Source organism: Apium graveolens, chromosome 3, assembly GCF_009905375.1.
Source record: "Apium graveolens cultivar Ventura chromosome 3, ASM990537v1, whole genome shotgun sequence".
Classification (NCBI taxonomy): Eukaryota; Viridiplantae; Streptophyta; class Magnoliopsida; order Apiales; family Apiaceae; genus Apium; species Apium graveolens.
Genome location: NC_133649.1, coordinates 3,648,209 through 3,668,667, shown reverse-complemented (window position 1 = coordinate 3,668,667; position 20,459 = coordinate 3,648,209). Strand labels below are relative to the sequence as shown.

Genomic DNA, 20,459 nt, shown 5'->3' with positions numbered 1-20,459 from the left:
AGGTAGCTAGAAGGTTAAGGAATAGCAGTGGGCTAGGTAGCAAGGTAGCTTGGGAAAGGGTTTCTTTCAGGCGCTATATTTGTAATCAAGAAAAGACCGTAAGTTCTTTTATTAAAGTTGATATAATACATTCTCTATGCTAGTTGGCATGGGGACTTGGATGTAGGTCATAGACTAGGTGTAGGGGCCGAACCAAATGAAAACTTCTGGTGTTTTCAGTTTTCAGTTTTCAGCATTCTGCATTTTAATTTCTGTTATTTACATTCTGCAGTTAATTGGACTGTCTCATTTATTGTCTCATTTGTAAAGGGGTTGTCCCATTTGCATAAGAGACTGTCACATTTGTTTTGACAGTTAGAATATAATATTATCTATCCAGTTATCGAATTTCACTAATAAATGTCAATATTGGAGTTGTAATTTTTTTACATATCATCTATATTTTTAAAATTATAGCTGCCATTTTATTGCTAACACAATGCTCTCAGAGACGTAGAACCAACTGATATTATCAAACATTCTCCAAGAGAAGTGCTACAAAAGAAAATTGCTGATAAAAACAACTTTATGGTTGTTGAATTGTACTTGACTTTGTTTATTTTTGCAAAAAAATAAAAAATTGGCCTTACTTATTTCCAGTTACATTTGATAGCATATCGCGGAGAAATTTGACTGACTTTGTAACAGGGGAATTGATAGCCATGAAATTATACAAAACATTCTCAACTTGAGCAAGGGAAGGCCTTGCCTTAAATGTTGAAACCAGTTTGAAATCTCCTTCCTCTACCCAAACACTCCATTCCTCACCACTTGTAAAGATCACCCCTTGTCTCCTACTTAATATCCCTTTTACTTCCAAACCGGTGAATGAATACACAACCTCAAATGAAGCCACAAATTCACCCAATGTAGCCTCTTCATCCAACCCCCATCTCGGATTCAAAATTGCGACTGGCCTAGGATAAAAACTCTCACTAACTGCTTTTATCACTGATATTTGTGAAGTTTCTGGCGCCACAAATACTGCAATGTCATTAGACCCCCCTACTTTTCTGTTATTCGCTGATAAAATATCCATGTGCTCCACCGTGTTTTTTGAGTATGATTCAAAGGACTTGATACCAGCTTCCTTGAGATTAAGATTAGGCCAAACAAATAAAACCTTGATAGCACCAGTGCCTTTTATTTTAACTGGCGTGTCTCCGAATATTTGGAGAGCCAGTTGGCAGAGGCGATCCGGAGATTCATCGTCCACTACTGGAATCTCAACCCGGAGTTTAGTTTGCTTCAGTTTCTTGAATTTTCCAGTCAGTTTTGCATTGTTTAGAGGCTTATCTAAGGCGGTACAAAGGGATGTTTTGGCTTGGAGAATGGCTTCTTCTTTAGATCTTGGTGGAGATAGTGAAGAGGAAACATGTAGTGGATAAATTTTAGATTTGTAAGAAATAGGTTTTGATGGAAAGGTAGAAAGATAAGATAGTTGTTGTTGATGATGATACTGATGTTTGAGGAATGGAAAAAATATGGAGGGAGATGTTAAATGGGATTGAATTGTGTGGCTAGAGGTTTTAATTGTTTGGAAATGCAGAGCATGGAAATCACAAGCCATTGTTGAGCAAATGAATCAAAGTGAGTCGAAAGAGAGCCAGATATACAGTGAAGATATAGATAAGAACACATGGAACGCTGACAGCCTCACGACATAACAAGCCTATTTGTTGATAATCCTGGAGATGGACAACAGATATATCTTTCAACTTAGCTTGTGGCCAAACGACCCGATGTTACAAACATTAATATCACAACTTCACGGAACCTGAATCCCGACCCCTTGTATCTTTTATCTTGTTTACTTCAGTTAGTGGCTTAGTGCACAATTGCATGGAACTAGAAAGATAAACAAACATCTTGACAAGACAACAGGAAAGACCCATACCATAGTCCATACTAGTGAACATACTTCCACAAATCAATTCCTTTGCGATAAGTTCCTCGAAAAATTCAAATTTTAGCAGAAACTACCGTCCCACATGACTTTTGATTTCCAGCAGTTTAGCCACAATAGTCGTATGGATTAAGAGACAAGGTAAAGTTAAGAGTTATTGAAAATTGACTGGTCTGTTGGTTTCAGAATTATTACAATAAAGATATGCATTTTGCACACGAGCCACATTCAAGTTTTCAAAACATCAGAATCTTCTAGACACCAGCACATTGGGTTAAACTAGCAAAAATACGGGTACAGCATCTAAGTCAAATGATAGTGAGTTATTTGAGGCTGACAAACTGGATAAACATCAGAAGCATCTAACTCGTGCAACTAGAGGGGGGCATCACAGGAATCTGTGAGGGTATCAAAAGAGGCAGGCCGCAGGTGGCATGAACAGCACATACGTCTAATGGAAACTCCAGGTTAACCGATAATCAGCACATGCAGCAGCAGGGTCTGAAGGGCGGGGGAGGCATGAAGGTAGGCTGGCTATGGATGTTTTTCAGCCAGTTCTCTACCTTATCTTTCTCACCCTTATCTACCATTTAAATTCATCAAAGACGGATGCTGTAAACCCAGAACACACATGAATTTCAAAATAAAACCATCCAAACACGATAATCATAACAGGCTTCCTTTTGATATAAAAATTTGGGATAGCCAGCCAAGCATTGAAAAAATTGGAATTATCCTGTGATGCATATGGTACACATGTTGTTAAGTACCCCGCTTTATGCATCTGCGCAGGCAATTTGACTGTAACTAATTGTTCAAGTGCTAATCTTGGACTCTGATGGCAGTTTATGAAATACGGTCTAATGATAATTCTTCACAGAATGAAGTAGGTTAAGTATTCTGATGTCTTTTTGCATTAATATTTACTACATTTTGACAAATACGCTGTGGAAACTGGGATGGTATACAAAAACTAGAACCTTAAAATATCTATGCTGTGTGTATGTGCCATGTGGTGTGTGTAAAAGGATTAAAAATGTTTATACCTTTTCAAATATGCGGCTTGCACTTGGTAGTTGGGTGCAAAGACAAGTATTATGTATTTAAAACTTTTTCTCATTTATGAAGTAAATTCAGTGAACTACTGACTGTAATTTTGAATAAGATTGGATTCAGAAGTACCATTATCTTTTTGTGTGGTCTATAGTAAAGGCTAAGAATCACCCTTCAGAGTGGGCTATTACAATAGAAACAAAAGATGTTTCTTCCCTCACTCTCTCAAACCAAGGCAATGGCAGCTCATGTAAACAGATTGTTGGAAGTTTTACCAGCCACTCCAAAGCTTTGTAAATCAGCAAAGCCCTGGAGGATGGTAACAACAATGAGCTGTTCCGCCAAAAAGTTGCAGCATACTCAAGAAGACGCCATTAAAACAACAAGAAGGATGTCAATAAGCTTTGCTTCTATAGCTTTTCTCGGAACTTCTGGTATTGGTAAATCTCTTGCAGAAGATAATGGCTTCTGGATCGATGGTCCTTTACCAATACCCTCTGTTAACAATAGTAAGCCTAGCTTTCTTAGCAATGTCATCAGTAAACCACAAGCAACTTCTACAGGAAACCATGTTTTTATTATGTATCAATCATCCTGTAAATTGAAGATTATTTTCTTAAAGAAATGTTTTTGATATCTATGCAGAGATTGGAAATGAGGAGACAGGGACTCGGTCATTCCTAAAAAATGGACTCTACATGGCAGATATTGGTATAAAAGGAAGGCAGTACAGGATATACAAGTATGCGTTTGATCTATTGGCCATGGGAGATTTGATAGGAAAAGATGCTTTCAGTTATGTTAGGAAGTATTTGCGCCTAAAATCTACCTTTATGTACTATGATTTTGACAAACTGATCTCGGCAGCTTCAGAAAATGACAAGAAACCTCTCACTGATTTGGCCAACAGATTGTTCGATAACTTTGAAAAGGTATGCAACATAACAATCGCCAATACTTTGACAAAGTTCAAGAACATTTTAATCAATACACATTATCAATTTTATTTTGTTGCACAGCTTGAGGGTGCCGTGAAGGAGCACAACCTTGAGCAGACAGAATCCTACTATCAAGACACCACCGGAATTCTTCAGGAAGTGATGACTAGGATGGCATAAACATGCACCCTCTTGTAAAGGGAGAGAGAGCCATATTTGACCTGGGAAATATGTCTAGTAAAATGCTAATATCAGTCCCGTTTCATGCATTATTATGTATCCATGTGCAAAAGCTATGTTAAACCCCTTGAACACTAGAAATGAAAAATTGATCTTAAACTACATTTATTCTCAAATACATTTTGAATGAAAAACATAAGCATTTTATCTTTCATTCGTACAAACCACAATTACGGACCTTGTATACAATAAAAGCGCCAAATCCTGTTAGGTAATGCTATTAATTCTAGGTTAATTCCTAAGCTCCATGTAGATAGGACATGCATTGTTCATGCTCATCCATAACTCAAGCGATGATGATCTGAAACTCGCATGTTTGTTTGGCGCCTAGGAATGCCAATCTCACAAGCATTGACTCTAGCAGCAAACCGTAGAGAACAAAGTGATTCAGCCACTGAGGACTGGTCAGGAGAAACATTGACAACCATCAAAGTCTTCGATTCCCCACCCAGGCAAGGCTGATTGAGCAGTAATTTGATTATAAACAATTTAACAAGCTAACATGAAAACAAATAGATAGAAAATAGTCTTTCATGGTGTAGGTATATTTTTTTTAAATGAAAATGATCTCTCATGGAATTTGGAAAGAATTAAAAACCAGAAGACATTCATACCTGTAAAAAACAACATTTACTACATAGTCCAATAGAAAACTATAGCCCGTCACTATCTTAATCCATATTCAATTCAAATTTCTTTCAAGAACACAGAAATTTTCAAGAATCTAAAAACTATCAAAATTTTATTTTCCTCTCCAGGAGAAAAATTATAATATTATGGCAACATAATTCTGATTTTTACGCTAGTTTAAAGCATTTACCTGGAGAAGGTAAGTAAGCTTTGAGTTTCTGAATGGTATGTGCTCCTCCTTCTTTGCAAGGGAAAATATCACATCACTTAAAGATGACAAACTCTTGTTGATAGCCTAATATGAGTTGTTAATTAGCGTTTCTGTCATGATGCATTGACAATTAAAAAATTAAGAGAAACTCATATGTATAACTGTCTACCTGTGTTTCTTTCAGCCGATCTCCAGTAGAGCCACTTCTAGAAAGACGCTCACTACCAGCGAGGTCAACAAGATTTAGGACACCTTGTACTTGTTGTGCCGTGCTCTGAAGGTAGTAAGAAAAATAGTTTACCACAACCGGACCAACGTACTAAACAATATATGATACATAGAAGAAAATATATACCTCATTGACGCCAGTTATCCGTAAAGTGAAGACAAAATGACTTCTAGATGATTGTTCATTCATTTGAGTTTTTCCGACAGACCTAGAGAAGATGAAATTTCACCCTTTTATATATTAAAGTATGCATTTCTCTAAGTTAATTAGGGTTGATATTGTACGAAGAATAGCATTATATAAAAGAAAATCAATGAGAGTTTATTTGTACGGAAGAGGGAGAGGGAAACTATATATTCTATGTTTTATATAATAGTAAAATGAGAGTGAAAAGTAGTACATACCTGCTCTGTGCTGCCCGATCTAAAAAAAATGAAACCTCTCCACTACTACGAACATCTATGATAGTCAAATCTGAGACGTGCGTATTTCCACTTGTATCATGCTTAATAATATACTGTTTTGACATATCAATGGATGATCGATTTGTTGACAACAAGTCACGTATAGTTTCGTTGTAGATTTCCAACATAGACACCTAGAGGTAGTTTTAAAATAAGTTGTGAATGCATAATAATCAACAATCAAATATTGAACAAGAACTAAGTTCTTTTTCCTCGCTGACCTGCATATCATATTTCCATCCTTGTTGCTCAAGTGACTGTTTGGTCTCAAATATCTGTCGTAACGATCGAGGAATAAGTCCTTCTTTATCTGATGAACTTCCTGACTTACCCATCATTGTATAGGTTTTACCGGAACCCGTTTGACCATAAGCAAATATACAAACCTGGTATATATAAAATCAAATAAATTAGTACGTAGTTCCACTTCCATGCAAAAAAAATGCACAATGAAGAGCACAATTGTAGAACTAAAATGTCAATAACTAGTCAGCTCCACTTATAAAAATGACTTTATAACAATGTTTCTTTAAAGGTCAGCTCTAAAGTCTCCTCTACATGCACTAGACAATTAACAAACGATCTCTCTGCATTCAAGTGACATGATTTAATAGTGTATAAAGATTATATCAAGTTATAATTGTTGGTTTTTAAGGTTTGTAGATAAGTAAACGGAAGGGTATAATAGGAGAAGACATGTGAGTGAAAACGTAATGTATAGATGTATGTTTGATATACCTTATTGCCTAAGAACCAAGTTCTTTATATAGTCTTACAAAATAAAAACTGAATTGAATGAAAGCATTATTGTCTTAACGTAATCAGCAAGAAATCAGTTGCTGATATTTATTCCTAGACTGATTGTTGCCACCAAATCAACCTTCAGTAAATATTGAAGCATAACTCCAACACTCCTCCTTGCTTCAATAGTTCTTTATTGTCATGTCCAATTCAACTTACAATAAAATTTTATCTTCCTCTAATAGTGCATTGCTTTTGTTTTTTGTGTTTCCTTGCAATAAAAATTCATGTATACTGATCACAAATTATAGTTGTTTTCATCATATATGTCAGGATCAAACTTTGAAAAATTTATGAAATCAGTACCACGTCTAGGAACGTAAACAAGGTTTATGGTTGTGGTTATGGTTATGGTATGGTTTATTGGGCATTGTTTTTGCATATGGTTATTGGTCATGGTATTTTTATCAAAAGGACAAGTCCCTTAGGAAGAGAGCTCTTGATACCGTGTTGGTTTTTTAAGGTTTGTAGATAAGCAAATGGAGGAGTATAGTAAGCGCAATGAGATAGCTCAAGTGGTTAAGGACTTATCTCTTGTCGTCCCGGTTCAATTCTCGCTCACCCCCGAGATTTGTTAGAACAGATACTTAATTTTTTTTGTACGGCATATAAGCTTAATTACTCAAAAACAATAGAGGGGTATTTGTTGGAACAAATACTTATTTGTAAGGCATATAAGCCTAATTATTCAATAATAATAGAAGGGTATTTGTTAGAACATATACTTATTTGTAAGGCATATGAGCCTAATTATTCAAAAACAATGGAGGGGTATAGTCAAAGAAGCCATGTGAGTGAAAAAATAATGCATTCATATATGTTTGATATATTTTGCTTAAGAACCAAGTTCCTTAAATAGGCTTGCAAAATAAAAAATTAAATATAAACATAAATGAAAACATTATTGTCTTAATATAATGAGCAAGAAATCATTTGCTAAAAATTATTCCTAGACTGATTGTTGCCACCAAATCATCCTTCAATATATATTAAAGCATAATTTCAACAACAATGCTTTCAGAGGACATAATTTAATAGTATACGGGGAACCTATAAAGTTTTAGAACTTCCATATAAGTGTATACATATTTTGTAATTAATTAGTACGGGTTTTCATAGCTAAAAAGAGGTGCTAGAAATTTCCACATGATATTTAGGACCTCGGAATGAGTCTCACTTGTATTTGGTTTAGGGATAGGCATGAATTCCTGATTAAGCCTAAGGATTTGACTCGAGTTATCACATATGGTATCAGAGAGTCGAATATCAAAAGCTATTACTTGGATCGAGTCATCCATCCATTAAGTTGTGTAGTTGGAAGTGTGGGGATTAAATTGTTGGTGGCATTATCCTACAACGGCAAAGGTCTGAATATAGGTATATGAAGTGAGCGAAGAATCTAAATAGGGGAATTTGCAACACCTCATTCCACATCGAATGAAGAAGCAATTTGTTTAAATATAAGTTTAACGACTATAATGTACGCAAATAAATCATGAGCATTGAGGGTATGTGGTGCTTATATTGGATCTGAATTTGAAATGGACTCAAATTTTTAATCTAGGTTTGGGATTTGACATAGGTTGTCACCCTTGATACTTACAAAAAGAAATGTTTAGCCGTATTTTAACGAAATTCTAGTACTTAATAAGGGAGATGGTAAGAAAATAATGATTTATAAATTATAAGAAAGGAGCAAAAAATCTAGAAACAATGAGGAAGTAACAATACAATAAGTGACGCGGAACGAAAAATTAGAATATTAGTTTGTGTGTGTTATATATTTTATTATGAAAATAAGATTTGATTGTAATTTATTAGATATTAATAATTATATTAGATAAGTAGATTATTAAGAATATTCTAGATTATAGAAGTAGAATAAAGGGATTTGTATCCTTCATTAGAAGATTTTTACTTGTGGCTAAGTTTAGAGATTTACTCCAATATAAAATGTAATCTTTTTTATTAAGGAGACTTTTGACTATTTATTGAATTGAGATTGTTTTCTCTCTGGGTATGGGTAGCCAATCTTCTTTGTTTGGATCACTTTAGGCGTAATTTTTTGCCATTAATCCACATAATTCTATATTTTAACATTTTTTACAGGTGTCCAGTATCAAGTCGTATCAAGAGTCATCATTCCTCCGGACCAGACTTTTTAGTGCCCGTATACTCACTCTCACAACCCTTTACCCTCGACAACATCCAACAGCCACCATACGCTATCCAGCATCAATCAGAAAGCTACAAAACAGTCCCAAGGCATCCCCAGAACTTTTTCCATAACTTACAAATCAGCTCTCAATTTTACACACCGGTTAATATGGGGAAAGTAAACAGCCATCTTGATGCGTATTTGGAGCAAAACAATCGGAGATTATGAAATTTGGATAATAAGTTTGAAGATTTGAGTTTACAAACACGAGATGTGTAAGCAACACTAAAAATAATTATGGATCAACTTGGTGTGCGGCATAATCCTCCACCTCCATATGTAAAATCTCCATCCGGAAGAGGTCTTCAATGTTTTAACATTGAAAAAGATAAGGTCGAAGAGGTTTTTAAAAAGTGAAGTTGTAAACCACAAAAAAAACATCATAAAGGTGGTATATTTTGATTTTTTAGGCATTGACAACATATTGAACCATATCAAAAAATCTTATTGTATGCGTGGTATTTTCGAAGATCTTCCTTGTGGAGTTGATATTTGATGTCTTCAAGTGCTACAACACATCACTTTGTTTGTTGTTCTCAAATTTTATAAAACTCGTGGAAGGGTCTTTTATAAAGGCAAAGAGAATGATGTGTAGCGAAAAAATTTGAATATAAGTTTGTGTGTTTTTCATATTATTAGTTAGAAAAAATATATTTGATTGTAATTCATTAGATATTAATTTTATCTAGATAAATAGATTATTAAAAACACTCTTGATCATAATAGTCGAATAAAAGGATTTGTTTCCTTTATAAGATTTTTACTTGGTGGCTTAGTTTAGAGATTTATATCTGTATAAAATGTACTATCTTATTATTAAGGAGTTAATGTGCAATTGGAACAATGGCTTTCTTTACTGAAAGTTAAAGGATTGTGTATGAGTCGTTCTAAGACCGAGTACTTGTGGGCTAATTTTAGTGGAGAAGATAATGAGGAGGATGTTGAAGTTTGTATTGCTGAAGATCGAGTTCCAAGGACTAGTCGTTTTAAATACCTTGGTTCTATTATTGACAACAGTGGGGATATTGCTGCAGATGTTACACATCGTAGTATTCAGACAGGATGGCTTAAATGGAAGGCTGAAACAAGAGTATTGTGTGATATAAATGTACCTTTGAAGTTGAAGGGTAAATTCTACAGAATCGCTGTACGCCCAGCATTGTTATATGGTTTTGAGTGTTGGCCATTAAGAAAAGCGCAAGAGCGTCGGTTAGAGATGACAGAAATGCTATGTTGCGTTGGATGTGTGGTCACACAATGGAGGATAGATACCTGAATAACACATATAAACGAGCATTAGGTGTTGCGTCTATTTCCAAGAAAATACATGAGAGTCGATTACGTTGGTATGGCCACATTCGGAGACGGCGTACATCAGCACCGGTTCGAGGGGTGGAAGGTATCTCAGTAAGGGGAAAAAGAAAAAGAGGTAGACCCCGTAGAACTTGGGCGGATCAACTGAGTTTAGATGGGGGCCTTAAATCTCACAAGTGACATGACATTAGTTAGGGTTGCTTGGAGACGACTTATTAGAGTGGTTGAGTTTTTGTCTGGTGGGTTAGAAGGGATACTGATGTAGAGTTTTTTTTGTCTTTTGTGCATATGTTCGACTCCGTGTAGGTAATGTTGGAAAAAATTAATATAAAAGAAAGACCTACATTTTTGTAGAGAACTTGTACTGCTTTTTCACTTATGTAAACTCAAAGTAAACTAGCCATTATATAGGCTTTACAAACATATTAAAATCAACCACTACTAAAACTAACCACTATACCACTATTAATGGGTAAATTACATGTCCATAATTTACTCCATAACTCCACTATCCCACTACTAAATAATTCTAAAATAATACTTTTCTCTAATAATTAATTTATTACTAAATATTTAAAACATCTAATAATTAATTTATTACTAAATATCTAAAACATCTAATAATTAAATACAATTAACTAAACAATATTTGAAGCATAAATCTAACACACCCCTTACTTCAAATATTCCTAAAAATACTATTTTGAAGCATTTCTCTTCAATTTTGTGACGCCCTTCTCAGCACCCACACATTTTGTTGATGCGCTTCTCATCAACGTCATTTTTTTTGCTGGAGCACTTCTCTCCTGGTGCACATAATCACCCACACTTCTAAAATAAAATTTATTTCAAAGCCACTTGTGCCATGATATCTTTCTCATTATTTTCACTACTCATGTTCCTCTTTGATTACTTTTTCCCATGCTTCTCTCTCACGTAAACTTTCATCTTGATACCTCATTAAATATAGTTGGAGAAATTTTGATATCATTGAATATGATAGATAAATACTTAATATGTATAAGTGTATGTATAAAAAAATCTCACAAAGCCCTGATCAACTGGCTCTGATATCATGTTGGAAAAAATTAATATAAAAGAAAGACCTACATTTTTGCAGAGAACTTGTACTGCTTTTTCACTTATATAAAACTCAAAGTAAACTAGCCATTATATAAACTTTACAAACATATTAAAAAAAACCACTACTAAAACTAACCACTACACCACTACTAATTAATGGGAAAATTACATGTCCATAATTTATCCCATAACTCCACTATCCCACTACAAAATAATTCTAAAATAATATTTTTCTCTAATAATTAATTTATTACCAAATATCTAAAACATCTAATAATTAAATACAATTAACTAAACAATATTTGAAGCGTAATCTAACAGTTAAGCCTCGTGTGCATGAATCCACGAGCGTAGGTATTGTATTGTTCACTTTATACTTTCTTTCTTTTTAATATTGTTGCTTAGTTTTTATACATATTGTTATATGTTACACATGTATGCATTTATCACTCACTATATTTGTCGTGCACTAAGCCGGGGGTCTTTACGGAAACAGCCTCCCTACTTTTCGGAGCAGGGGCACGGTCTGCGTTCATTTTACCCTCCTCAGACCCTTCTCTAAGCGGGATATACTAGGTATGTTTGGTTTATTATTAAGGAGACTTTTGGTTGATTATTGAATTGAGATTGTTTTCTCTCTTGTTAAGGGTTCAAAAAATCCTAGAGGTAGGTGATTCTATTTTGGTTGAATCATTTTAGGCGTGAAAAATGTAATCTCTTATTATTTAGGAGACTTTTGATTGACAATTGAATTGAGATTGTGTTCTCTTTTTATGGTTTGAGAAATCCTAGATGTAGGTGATTCTATTTTGGTAAAATCACTTTAGCGTAATTTTTTTATGGTTAATCCACATAATTCTATTTTTTTATTGTTTTTTATAGGTGTCAGGTGGTATCAAGAATCGTCATTCCTCTCATACAAATACCAATAGACCAGACTTTTCACTGCCTGTATACTCACTCTCAGAACCCTTTACCTAATCCTTTTATCAAACACCTTGCATACATTAAGAAAAAAACATACGCTATCCAACATCAATCAAAAAGCTACAAAATAGTCCCAAGGCAAAAAATCCCCCAAAACTTTTCTGAAGTTACAAATCAGCCCTAAATGTTACGCAATGGTTAATTTCGGAGAATTAAACAGTCTTGATACTTATTTGATGCTCCCTCAGTCCCTTCCAATTGTTTACATTTTTTAGTAAGTGTCTGGCACGCATTTTAAGGTGCGTAAAAAGTATAGTTATGTAACTTATTTTTACAATTTTCTTTTTTTGAATAAAAGTTGAATGTTTTAATTTTTATTCAAAAAAACAAAATTATAAAAAAAAATTACATAACTATACTTTATATGCACCTTAAAATGCGTGTCGGACACTCTCTAAAAAACGTAAACAATTGAAAGGGACGGAGGGAGTACTTATTTGGAGCAAAACAATCGGAGACTACAAAATTTGGATAATAAGTTTAAAGATCCGAGTTTGCAAATACAAGATGTGCAAGGAACATCACAATTAGTTATGGATCAACTTGGTGTGCGGCATAATCCTCCACCTCCACCTGTAACACCTCTATCCCCAAGTGTTGATCATGTTATGCGTACTCGTGTCAACATTGAAAAACAAGAAAATGAGAAGACGTCCATTCAATGTTTAACATTGAAAAAGATGAGGTTAAAAAGGTTTTTAAAAGTGAAGTTGTAAACCACAACAAAAACATCAAGGTGGAATATGTTGATTTTTTATATAACAAGTCATCGCTTTGTTTTTTGATTCTCAAATTTTATATAACTCATGGACGAGTGTTTTATGAAGGCAAAGAGAATGATACGGAACAAAAAATTAGAAAATTAGTTCGTATGTATTTTATATTATTAGTTAGAAAAATAGATTTGATTGTAATTTATCAGGTTTTAATTAATGATATTATTAATTAAGAATATTCTTGATTATAGTACTAGAATAAAGGGATTTTCTTCCTTTATTAGAAGATTTTAACTTGGTGCTGAAGTTTAGAGATTTACTCCTATATAAAATCTCTTTTATTATTAAGGAGAGTTTAGATTGATTATTGAATTGAGATTGTTTTCTCTTTTGTTATGGGTTGTGATCCTCGTAAACTTCTGCGACTGAGAAATCATAGACGTGGGTGATTCTTCTTTGGTTGGATCACTTTAGGCGTGAATTTTCTGCGGTTAATCCACATATTTCTATTTTTTATCATTTTTCATAGATGTCATGCATCAATAAGAAATGAGTATTTTTCAAGATTCAAACACACAGTACATTATGTAAAACATTCTTCTATGACCCATCTTAGCTACCAACTTTTTAGCATGTAATACTTAGCCCTAAATATGAAATCAAGCAAAAGCCACTATCCACTCTACCCACTTCTTCCGCCACATGCCTATAAGATAACCAACCATCAAAAGTAATAACTTAATATGTTGATGCTTAGTTAGTAATTCATCACATATTTCTTGTTATCATTTTCAAAGATAGTTACAAAATGATGGAAAAATATCAAGTATACTTCTTTGTTACCCATACTTCATCCATGCCATCTCGGATCTTCGTCTAACAACTATACACTTGACAGTTGACACTCAAGTTGTCTAATTTTTTTTAAAAAATAAAAGGATTGTGATGAATTCAGAAATAAAGTATTATTGAAGTAAACTAAACACTATATCACCTTATAGCCATCCAGAGCACTTTGTACAAGCTGGGATATCTCAACAAACACTTCATCTTGTGAGGCTTCAGGCGCGAACACTTTGTCAAATGTAAAAGAATGCTTTTGTCCTGTTCACAACGACGACAATATCCTATATGATTAACATAGTTCTAAATTCTAATAACAACTTACCACATTTAGTGTAATGAAATATATTTTATTATAAAGTACCATGTTGAATTAAGTCAATTCCGCGACCAAATGCTTCCGTTGTTGTAGGATAAGTAATAATGTTTTCTTCTGTTATAATGCCATCCTCGATCAACAAAGGTCGCACCCTACAAAAAACTCGGATGTTCCCTTTCAATTCCTGTCTTGCAGATAACACACTTTTGTCATGATATTTACCCATATGAAAAGTACAGTAATGAAAGAAAAAGCAAAATAATAGTTTTACCAATATAGTATTATGCAGCTTTTTACGAAGTTTTTCCCCATCCACAATTTTTATTTCAGCTGTGTCTAGACGACTTTGTAGCTCAGAAATTATAGTTTTTTGATCTTCAAATCCCATTCTAATTTCCAATGCTGACATATCGGACATCTGCAAAAGTATGCATATAGTAAAAATAAATTATTTCTAGCTAAATGGGCTTAACAAAACTATAATTTTTTCCACTACCAGAAAATCACTCTCAAGTTGTATCATTGTTTGAAATAAGGTATAGCTAAAACAAAAGGACAAGTGGCCCTATTTCAAAGAACCTGCAACTTTTTCTCAGCAACAGCGAGATGGTCTTCTAATTTTCTGAGCTGATCAGTTTGAGATGAACATTTGGCCTGTGCAAAACATTATTACTTTTAAAATTAAAATTAACAACAAAACCAAAGGAAAGTGACAAACACTAACCTCAAGTTCATTCGACTTTAGTGTCAATTTTTCCAACTCAGTAAATGATTTTTCAGCGCATTCTTTGTATCTCACATGTTCTATATTTACAGCCTCCAATTGCGATTGTTGTTGATCACGATCATTCCTAGTTTTCTGCAGATCTCCTCTCAAACACTCAATTTCGTTGATCAATGCTTCATTTTGTTTCATTGTCTCGTCTTGAGAAGCCTGCAAAAATAAATACAGAAACATGCATGTGCAGACATAAAGTTTTTGAAACTACTTCACTTCAAGATTTGGAAAATTTTAAGCAATGTCACTTATGATAACCACATCAATCCAGAAAGGCTGATAACCACGGTCCTGACCAATTTAGTTGTATGAATATCCTCTTGGAGTTAACATCTTGATCAGATGATGACTCATATGAGGATCACTCAAAATATGTACAATTAATTTTGAGCAGATTTGTATACATAAAGAGATGATTAGACAAGATCTCTAAGAAAGAATAAGTTATTCTAATGTTTGGGTGGGAGTTAATCAAGAGGGAAAGAAACTCACTATGGATGAAGTAAGCTGATCCTGCAAATTATTGTATTGGCTCCTTAAGTTGCTCAGTTTCTCCACTACAACAGATTTTTCTTTCTCTACCCGCTCAAGGGTTTCATTAGTGGTAGAAAGCTCTTTCTGGAGTTTACTGTTAAAATCTTGCAAACTGGTATTATACTCCTGCAGTCTCTTGTACATTTCGGTTAGCGAGATAATCTGTAGTGCACAAACGATACACAATGTCAATGCACCGTTCATTAATATTGCGTGATTACTACATAAAATTCATAAGCCCTTAATAGTTTCACCTTTTGAGTTACACTTGAGTTCTCTCTTTGAGCTCTTGCAAGCTCTTCTGATAAAGAACTTTGCAACCTCTCCGCTGAAGCTCTCTCCATTTTTTCTTTGTTCAGAGTTTCCAGTGCAGCCTAATTATAAGTATCAATATAGTACACTTGACATAAAACAATTAAGTGAACCCTTAAAGTAATCCAATCCAAGTATATGATTTTATTTGTTCTCAAGTCATACCAGCTTATCTGATTCTTCCTGAAAAACTTTTTCTTGTAAAGAAGTGCAATTCTTTCTTAACTCAATAATAATTGAATTGAATTCTTCCTCCTTTGAATTCATTAGCAACTCTGTGAAAATCAGGCACCGATCATTTCCAATAGATGCCAATCGGACAGGAGTATAAAAAATGGAAGGGAAAAAATGGTAATGTACCCATATCATTGCATTTCTTGTCCCCTAATTCCAACAATTTTTTAAAATTGTCCTGCTCAAAGAGAAAATTCCCTTCAAGTTGTTGGAACGATCTAATACAACGCCTAAGCTTCTTTATATACTCCATCATCTGATCACATTTTTCCTAAACAAAGTTTATTAAAAAGAGGTTAGATGAGGACAATTAACAAAACTTTGGTACAAGTGTTGAAGGGAGGCTGCCAATATAGGCTTAAAATGAATCTAAAATGTGAGTGTGAAAGATGAAGATGAGGATCCAAAAGGGAACACTAACCTTAAGATTGAACTTATTCTTGGTTTTCATTTTCTCATTGAGCAATGCGTCAACCTCTTGTTTTGTAAACTCACCGCCATAATCAGAGGCAGCTAGATCTTCTTGTGCTGCTGCTGCTGCTGCTGCTGCGCCATTTACAACACAAAAAACTTGTCTATTATTATTGTTTCTGATACCATTAGCGGGCCCCACCATGTTCGAACCACCGATGGAATGTCTTCTAGTTCTATTTACTACAAGTACACATCCTTGTTCATCCTCCAGATTAGGCTTTGTTGTGTTTGAAGTGGGTGGTCTTTTTGAAGCCATTTTTCAAGTGAAATTTGTACATAGAGAGAGAGAGAGAGTATTAGAATACGCTTTGGGGATGGTGGGCACGTGAATTGCAATGAAAGCTATGATATAGGCAGCCGTTGCTTTAATATGCAGGCAAGAAGAAATTGGATGATGATATCGTAAGTTAAACTGCATATGAAGTACAACACTCTGAGTATATGTCTAATAGCCCTATGAAACCAGAGCTGTATGTATTTGTTTGTCTGTATCCCAAGTACTCCCACCTGACCTCCATATGTAACTATGTAAACTAGTGTGTCTCCCTCACTTCTTATTTTACTTCTGGTGGGTGTGTACGATAACATATTTTTTTTAAAAAAAAAATATTATATTTAAATTTTTATAAAAATAAACTAAAAATAAATTCCGGAACTATATATCAAACATGTGAAAAAAATATTTAAAAAAATATTATCTAATTAGATTATTAACATAAGCAATGCTAATATCAATAACATTTTAATATTTTTTTTAGCAAGAAAAGAAAATATAAAAGATAATGAAATATAATAGTATACATTTGATAATATCTTGCATTCAAAGTGCTTTTGCAGCTTGTTGGCTCATTTCACGACCATTATTTGATTTCTATAGTTTTTCTATATTCCGTAATAAGCTTGACTATAATTAGCTCATAATTTCCTCTATATATAAAATATGAAATGGAAGAAAATAATTATTTAAGAGAGGGTAATAATTATTTAATAGAAGGTAAGTAGAAAATTTTCCTTTTCTTCCATGACCCCTCCATTAAATTTCTCTATTCTGGTCATTATTTTATTCATATTTATTTTTAGGATAAGTAATTGATAAGATGGGTCTATAATTATCATTGTTGAAATTTGAACACCAGTAGCTTTTGCATCGTGTCACTGCGAGCAAGTTGTTACATCTATTCTTATATTGGTGCCTTCCTAAGTTCCATTCTTACCACAGTTGCCTTCCTTTTAAGTTAAAACACAAATTAGTTATACAACAACACTCACTTAGATTTATTTATTCCACAACTTTATGCCAAACTTGTTGCTCAAACAATGCCAATTCCTCAATTACATGCAAAGAATATATTATACAGTAAAGTTTCATCATAATTATCATTCCATTGATTAATTATTCCGATTAAATAATATAATTGTTCAAGTGATGCCCAAGTGAATAAATGAAGATAGTCTACATTTCTCCTTTTCATATTATCATAAGCTTAGGCAATTATTTTTGTGGTAGGATAGCATGTGCTCTAATCTCATTATCTCTCCGTTCAAAGTTTCAATTCAGTCTGTCCAATGCTGACATCTCATCACCATTTGATCTTTGAATTCTCCGGATAATAAAAAAATTCTCAAATAAAAATACAACTGGAACTGTACAGCCCTCTTTTCAGTCTGTTTGCTACTCAAATCGAAAATCATATGGATTGACAATCCAAAGGGAAAGCGGACTGTAGCAAAAATGATACTTGACATACCGGTAAGATAGAAAGCCAATTGAAATGATGATTACACGGAATAATACATTAGAGTCTAGTCATGATTGGAACTATTAAGTAGCAGCGACAAGTTCTTCTGTTTTCTCTTTTTCCTTGACCACTCTCTTCCACTCCTCCGCACTGTCTATAATCTCCCCGGTCTTTATTAGGTAACGAACCCGCTTTCCATCCTCAAGGATTTTGTGACCTACTCGGCTTGCTACCTCCTTTTGTTTTGAGTAGAGCATCACATTTGAGCTGTGGACAGGTGCTTCTACCTGGAATAATAATAATAAATGGTAAAATATGACAGTCTAATACATCATGACCCCTGCTGACACAAAGATATGGCTGCTACTTGATGCACTTAATTGTGTAACAACTGCATGATATTGATACATGTACGAATAGGCGGAAAATAGAAAATCCTTAATGCTTAATGCCAAAATTAGTCGTAGTTAGACGAGTATTGAAGCATATTGAACAACCTTTAGTATCTGCCCTGGTTCACCTTCTTCCCTGCTCTTCATATGCTTGGTCTTCAAATTGATTTCTTTCACTACAATACTGCTGTTATGCTTGAATATCTTGGTAACCTCGCCAATTTTGCCCTTGTCACGTCCAGATATTACTTTTACAGTATCACCAAGCTTAACATGCATTTTTTGTAGAATTGGAAGGCTGTTGGGCTTGCACTTCTTCCGCTCCCATCGCTTTAGCTGAAAAGTGAAAAACAAAATATACCACTAACGTCAAATTATGCACCTTAAGAGTCATGTACTTGGCTCATGCCTCTTCCAACTGTTCTGCATAGCTTACGGCCATGATATTTGGTGTTTTAATGTAGACTTATATATCTGTCAGGAAAAAGTAAACAAACCAATTTACCTTCATTACAATCGGACATGGTTGTTCAACAAGTTTGACCTGCCATAACCACATGAAAACTTTGTCATGCCATTGAGCTAGCAATCATGAGTATGCAACAATGACAATGGAGTAACTTTGATCTTAGACAAAGGAAGGCTTTACATCAAGTATAGGCACTTGTCTAAGTAAATATTCTTAAACCGATCTATGTTTTCTCTTAATAATGGTATACTATCTATGTAATGTAGACACTATCACACACTCTCCACAGAGAGAGCTGGTGTTTTGTTATTAACGGATCTTGAACATGTCCAAGACCCAAATAGAATATTTCAAAGAGCTGAAATCGGAAGTGATAACTGAAACGAAGAACACAAGTCCTGCAGAGAAACAGAATCATCCTTACCAATTAACTCAAGCAAAGCAAATATATATATGAATTTGATGATATCTTCCCTAAAAAAAGTAGAAATCTCATGTTCCTAAATTTTTTTCTTAGAAAGATGGGGAAACAAAAAAAATGACTGAGAATTATCTTACCTCAAGGATAAGTTTGTAATAAGTTGACTTACATTTTCACAAACTAATGTCTACTACAATGTAACCCCCCAAAAATATAAATTACCACATATAACAAAAAAAGAATTAAATAGGATGATAAAATGTAAAGGGGGGGGGGGGAGAACAAATTCCATGATAAGCATACCTGGGGTGGGCAAAGGGGAGAAAAGCGAGTGCCTAAGAAGGAATTAGAGGAAAGAGAGAGAGTGGTGAAAGAAGAATGAAGGTTAGCAATTGTTGCTGCTGCTGCCATTTTTCGCTTTGTTTTCAATTCGATAAGAGAAACAATAAACCAAACCAGAATGACCGCTATCTTATCCTCCTCCCCCCTCTTTACATGTTAGGTTGTAGACCCCTCCCCCAACTCAACATTTCTCCTTCAAATCTTAAAAGGTTAAAATAAGTTCTTTATAAGTCATAAATATTTATAAATTATATAATTATTTGAATAATTTTATTTATATATTATATAATAATTTTTTATATAATTATCTTAATTAATATTTTAAAATAAAATTAATAAAAATTAAAAATTAAAATAAGTTAAGAAAAATTATGTAGTTATTAACATGAATTTATCTGTTGTGTGTATGCCCTTGAAAATAGTTTCTTTAAAAAACTGTTTAGATCTTGGCTAAAAAATGCAAAAATAAAAATAAAAATAATGTTATTATTGTATTTTATTACCCGTATAATGAAAAATAAAAGTAAAAATAATGTGTTTAAAATGAAAAAGATAATTTGTTAATTATTAGTAAATAAATGTTATTATTGTATTTTATTACCCGTATAATTTTCGAAAGAAGTGCAATTTTTTTATTTATTATATAAAAAAAATAACGGATTTTAGTATAAAAAGGTAATTGTTATTAGTAATTAGAATATATTTTTGCTAAATTAGAATATTTAGCAAAGGTAATTAGAATATTTTATTAAATAGAACTGTCATAATATCTA

The 20,459-nt window shown here is 33.6% G+C and overlaps 4 protein-coding genes across 4 annotated transcripts; 1 reads left to right on the top strand and 3 right to left on the bottom strand.

Moving 5' to 3' along the window:
- Positions 1–437: 437 nt before the first annotated feature.
- LOC141711495 (uncharacterized) lies at positions 438–1,846 on the bottom strand. Its single transcript, XM_074513958.1, has one exon. It carries the CDS (start codon positions 1,607–1,609, stop codon positions 626–628), a length of 984 nt encoding a protein of 327 aa, XP_074370059.1. The 5' UTR covers positions 1,610–1,846; the 3' UTR covers positions 438–625.
- Positions 1,847–3,161: 1,315 nt separating this feature from the next.
- On the top strand, positions 3,162–4,278 carry LOC141711496 (photosynthetic NDH subunit of lumenal location 3, chloroplastic). The gene is made up of 3 exons (XM_074513959.1): positions 3,162–3,507; positions 3,644–3,930; positions 4,018–4,278. Exons 1-3 carry the CDS (start codon positions 3,204–3,206, stop codon positions 4,114–4,116), a joined length of 690 nt encoding a protein of 229 aa, XP_074370060.1. The 5' UTR covers positions 3,162–3,203; the 3' UTR covers positions 4,117–4,278.
- On the bottom strand, positions 4,258–16,846 carry LOC141711494 (kinesin-like protein KIN-14N). The gene is made up of 16 exons (XM_074513957.1): positions 16,271–16,846; positions 15,976–16,120; positions 15,781–15,890; positions 15,558–15,677; positions 15,262–15,465; positions 14,716–14,925; positions 14,571–14,645; positions 14,263–14,409; positions 14,037–14,175; positions 13,824–13,933; positions 5,932–6,096; positions 5,651–5,844; positions 5,373–5,454; positions 5,187–5,291; positions 4,997–5,101; positions 4,258–4,634 (listed from the first exon to the last, which is right to left on the bottom strand). Exons 1-16 carry the CDS (start codon positions 16,577–16,579, stop codon positions 4,452–4,454), a joined length of 2,403 nt encoding a protein of 800 aa, XP_074370058.1. The 5' UTR covers positions 16,580–16,846; the 3' UTR covers positions 4,258–4,451.
- A 1,085-nt stretch (positions 16,847–17,931) lies between these two features.
- Positions 17,932–19,858, bottom strand: LOC141711493 (large ribosomal subunit protein uL24c). Its single transcript, XM_074513956.1, has 4 exons — positions 19,648–19,858; positions 18,960–18,998; positions 18,560–18,790; positions 17,932–18,349 (listed from the first exon to the last, which is right to left on the bottom strand). The coding sequence occupies exons 1-4, from the start codon at positions 19,753–19,755 to the stop codon at positions 18,146–18,148; spliced, it is 582 nt and encodes a 193-aa protein (XP_074370057.1). The 5' UTR covers positions 19,756–19,858; the 3' UTR covers positions 17,932–18,145.
- Positions 19,859–20,459: the final 601 nt, after the last annotated feature.